Consider the following 5,000-nt stretch of genomic DNA (forward strand, 5'->3'; position numbering starts at 1 on the left):
TAGAGGGAGAGGTGTTCAAAAGTTTAATTGACGCCTCCTGGTACCTGATGAAATAGCCACTAAAACTACATTGTTTTCTATGAAGGAAAAGCAATGGGATTTTGATATAAAAATCCGAGAAAATAATTGTTTTTTCTACATTTTTTTGGCATGTATTATTAAATAGGTGTATATAATGACATGGAAAATGAGCTAGCCGGCTGAAAAAGTCATTTTTGATTTAGTTGTGACGTGTTCATTTACTGGACTTAGAGATAATAGTGATTCCAGCAGAGGCATTATTTTGCATGGTATTTGTTATTTTATGGTATGGCATTTGGCATTTGAAACTAGAGCTGAACTGATCTAAAAAAATCTAAATTGGAATATGAACTTCTGCAATTTCCAAATACAGAGGCTGCAATTAATTGCTTAAGAAAGAGAGAAGCGTCCAAAATGGATTTCTTAACAAAGTGTTTTAGAGCTGCAGGTAATCTTTGGTCCATGAATCAAAACCTTTCACTATACACAAACTCAGTAAACAAAGTTAACAAAATCACTTTTCTTTAAACAATTTTAAAGTTCTAAAACATTTATGACAAGAAAAACCTGTGATGATATGAATCACAGTTTAAATCGCAATTAGATTTTGTGTCAAAATCTTTCAGCCCTATTTGAAACTAACACTAGAGACACAGACAGTCCAGACTACGCAGACATCAAATCATCACCAGAGTCAACTGGTTTGGTTGGTGACACAGCAGCTTAACAATAGCCGGTATGTGTCGAGGGCGGGGCCTCGGCTGTAATGGGCAGCAGCCTTTGTAAGCCTGGGGATCCACCTGATCGGGCAGGTAGGGCCTCATAGCTCAGTGGTTAGAGCACTGGTCTTGTAAACCAGGGGTCGCGAGTTCAATTCTCGCTGGGGCCTCATTCCCTTTTCAGTCTGGACGGCCCGAAGGCCTGGTGAAAGGTGACACTGCACACTCACAAACACACACACACACACACAGACACTGTCCCAGGCTCGTATGAATGCGACAGTATGAGGTTGAGTAAAGGGCAGCAGCGGCAGCAGCAAATCCCTCGGACAGACAGATTGTCTCGCCTTCTCTCAGTTCCTTCCTCTCTCTCTCTCTCTCTCCTTTCCTCCCTCCCTCTGGCTCTTTCCTCTCATCACTTCCTCTCTTTCACCTTTCCCATCTCATTTTCTTTTGCATTCTTGCCCCTTTCACTGTCTACTTCCCTCCCTTACCCTCTTTTAGCTCCAAATACCAAAGACAGTCTGGATTAAAGTCACTGTCAGCCACCACCCTGAAAACCCTGGAGAAATGCAACTGTGAATCCAGCACATGCCTGGCTGGACCGTCCGTCCGCAGAAAAACCCTGAAGTCTTTCATCTGTTGACAAGCCACAATCCTCCTAAAGGCTTTGTACCAAACTGTGTGCAGAACCAGAACCTCACCTCCGTTCCACCCTGTATAAACATGCCTTGGGTGACTGTATTCGGAAAGAGCTAAATTGAAATATTTGAATTTGAATACAGAATTGAAAATATTTACTTATAAAACTGGATTGTTGTGGATGGGGAACAGTGGTTGCTGTCAGTTTGGTCTGATGAAATTGCCTCCAGTAAGAGCTGTAGGTTTTCTACATGGAAATCAAATGGTGGGGCCGCTCCTATCTGTTCCAACTACTACAGACTGCAGCTTTAAAAGTTAAGTTCTGCCTGATGATTCTCAGCTTGTGTGTGTGTGTGTGTGTGCGTGTGTGTGTGTGGGGGGGGGGGGGGTATTAAACTTTGAAGTGGGCTTGTTGCCAAGCAACAAGGTTCAGTGGGAGCTGGAAAAGGGGGGGAGGCATTACAGCAACATGTCTCATTGATTTCACCAACAGATAGCAAAATAACCTTTTGGCCCAGCGCTCAGTGTGTGTATGTGTGTGCGTGTTGCGTGAGTGTGTTGCGTGTGAGTGTGTTGTGTGTGTGTGTGTGTGTGCAAAGGATACATTCCCAGGATGACGGCTTCGAGGCATTTGATTGGCAGAGACTCCCTGATCATCTCTCTTGCTGTCTCCATTAACCTGGAGGAAGAGGAGGAGGAGGAGGAGGAGAAGAAGAAGGTGGTTACATGAGGCGTGTTTATTCTGATTAGGCAACTATTCTGATTATTAGTGGAATAGAAGGCTCTGCTGATGTGATCTTGGGTGTTGATTGGATTCAGTCTCAGTGTTGTGATCAGATGTCTGGGCGTCGCTCGGCCACTCACCCACACAGCGGACGGCTCTTCTTGATCTCAAAGAACTGGGTTCCTGTGTGGTTGTATCTGGCAGAGATGTTACGGACAACAGGCCATTTGAAGCAATTTTCCACAGTTGCATACATTTTTCTTGCCCCTTCATATTTTTTTATATTATTGTCCTTTTTATCTCGACTATGCTTTATTTTGTTATATTGCTGACAACCCTGCATCTACAATTTTAATGAAGTTATGGCACATGGTGGGAAACCTGCTGCACATTATCAAGAATATAAGAAAAAAAAAAAAAAGGTTTTCTCACATAGGAAATCTGCCATCCTTAACTCTTGATTGTTTGTGGGTTTCCTAATACTTACTGTGCAAAATATTAAGGACATCAGATTTGTAACGTTTGGTTTTGGTTCAATTCTGTTGTCGTTTTTAAGATAGTTTTGTGGCGTTTAGCAACTATCCTATCCTATATTCTATCCTTTCCCTGTCGATGAGCTTCGACTTAAGATCCCTGTTCCTCTTTGCCGACCAAATCTCTCCATGTGTGGCGTATGTTGTCATGATTTTTAATACCGTTCTGCAGTTTTTGTGATCGGCAACAATTTGACCTCTTTGAGACCGTTAGTTGCCACTTGTTGCTTTGAAAACTCACCTATACAAGGAGATGGAGACTGTCAGAGCTCTTTTGAAAACTGACACATACAGCTCATTTGCATTCAACGTAATATGACTCCCCTGTGTAGCTGCCTTTGTAAGTGTGATTTAGTTACTTCAAAGTTAGTCCTTTTTCATGTGCTGTTGCTGCTTTTTGTCCAACCCCCTCTATCTATCTATCTAAAAAAAACAGAGTTGAAGTCGGTGTCATTTTGGTTTCTTGACAATAATCCTTCCTGAGTCTGAGGAAAACTCGACTGTGACGAGACAAAAACAGAACTAACTTCACCTGACAGGCGTGTCACCTCAGCTTAGCACATCCGTTGTCATGGTAACGTGTGTGTGTGTGTGTGTGTGTGTGAGAACACCTGAGGTCAGTCAAAACAGGTTAGGTCCGCCTTGATACAGAAATTTAATAGTTGCCTTTCATCGCTGTTGGCCACGAAACTGTGAATAGACTCTGTGTGTGTGTGTGTGTGTGTGTGTGTGTGTGTGTGTTTGTGTGTGTAAAGGATACTGCAGAGTCTTCATGTAGTTCTGGATGGCCACCAGCCAGTCTGGGACCGACATGGACGGCTTGAAGGTCGGAACTGAGGGAACAGGATGCTGGAGAGAGAGAGAGAGAGAGAGAGAGGGAGAGAGAGAGAGAGAGAGAGAGAGAGTTAGAGATTTCCTAAAAACAAGTCAACATGTGGTAACGTTCAAAGCCCCAAAACCACCTTCCACTATCTTTAAAAATCTGCTCTCTGAGTGTCCCATGACTCAACACAGCTTCTGCCGCTGACAGTCACACTGGCTTTAGAAGTCAATTATTCATACTATTCTCATTTTAGAGTGTATTAAAAGCTGCAGTCCTGAATTCATGGTGCCATATAAGGGGCAGCAGGTTAGTCTTGTGGTTAGAAAGACCGTGCCAGCTGAGCCTGACCTCTGACCTCCGTGTGAAGTGATTAGTTATCACATTTTGTAAGGTTTTTTTAAGCTTTTATGGCATTTTTTGCCTTTATTTGATAGGTTCATTTGAGAGAGACAGGAAGGTCTGGGGAGAGACATGTAACACAGGCTCCAGGCCGGGTTCGAACCCAGGAAACACCCGGAAAGTGTTGTGGCTCTTCTTACTGCTAAGCGACGACTGAAACCCAGTTTGAAGCGCGCCGTTCTTTTGCTAAAACTTGGAATATCTTAACTAGGGTTCGACTGGTGTTGTTTTTAGATGGCTGATATAAAGATAAATATTTTTGGATTGAAGTTACAGATAGCCAGTATTCAATAACTTTAAATTTTCTTTTGACCAAGTATTCAGTGCTTGCTCCCAATAATAATAATAATAATCACCATCATCATCATATTTATACATACTTTTGTAGAATCCAAAATGTCCCTTTAGAACCAATTCAGGTTGAGGGTTTGCCCTCGATAACCAGCACAGTATTGATGAGATTACACAATAAATATGAAATCAAATATACTGTATCATATCAGAGATGGATGATACTACTGTAACTGGCTGATATTCATTTTCAATAAGAGGGCAGTATTGGCCCATATATCTGCCAACCAATATAATAACTGTACCATTTAGAGGTAAAATTGAGCATTGGAAACATGCTAAACTCCCAGTGCTTTTGGTAAAGTGCATTGATGCACAGTAAGGAGAAACTGAAACCCGAAATGTAAAAAGAGCTTTGTGGTCGGAGGCGTTTCTGTAACCTTTCACCTCCCCAAGAAGCTCTTCTGGGGGGAAACCAGGGTCACTGCGGCTTCACCAACAGACCAGCAGTGAGCGAGTCAGGCCGACACGCTAACCGACACTTCCTCTGACACACAGGCAGGCTGTGTGTGTGTGTGTGTGTGTGTGTGTGTGTTGTTGTGTGCAGGAAGGGTGCACCATAACAGCAGCCCTATCATTTCCTGTGGGTTGTTTGGTAGTAAAGCTGTTTATTTACAGCATGCAGAGCGCCAAGGAGGAAGACTCAACAGGACAACATGGTGCTTTCTGGACGAGACCTCATACACATCTCTCTCTCTCTATATATATATATATATATAGAACGTCATGTCAAATTCAGTATTTTAATATTACCTTGCTCACTGGTAAACACACACATCTCATAGAAT

At 42.6% G+C, this 5,000-nt stretch overlaps 1 protein-coding gene and 1 non-coding gene across 2 annotated transcripts in view; one reads left to right on the forward strand and one right to left on the reverse strand.

The window, feature by feature from the left end:
• The window catches only part of vash2 (vasohibin 2), a 43,848-nt gene that overhangs the window by 26,873 nt on the left and 11,975 nt on the right, over positions 1–5,000 (reverse strand). Inside the window, exons 3-5 of the mRNA XM_071916276.2 lie at positions 3,400–3,488; positions 2,247–2,303; positions 1,987–2,061 (exon numbers count right to left, since the gene is read on the reverse strand). Coding sequence (XP_071772377.1) covers positions 1,987–2,061; positions 2,247–2,303; positions 3,400–3,488 — 221 coding nt within the window. The remainder of the gene's footprint in view (positions 1–1,986; positions 2,062–2,246; positions 2,304–3,399; positions 3,489–5,000) is intronic.
• Positions 838–910, forward strand: trnat-ugu (transfer RNA threonine (anticodon UGU)). Its single transcript has one exon. It is a non-coding gene; the product is annotated as a tRNA-Thr (tRNA).

Source organism: Centroberyx gerrardi, chromosome 18, assembly GCF_048128805.1.
Source record: "Centroberyx gerrardi isolate f3 chromosome 18, fCenGer3.hap1.cur.20231027, whole genome shotgun sequence".
Classification (NCBI taxonomy): Eukaryota; Metazoa; Chordata; class Actinopteri; order Beryciformes; family Berycidae; genus Centroberyx; species Centroberyx gerrardi.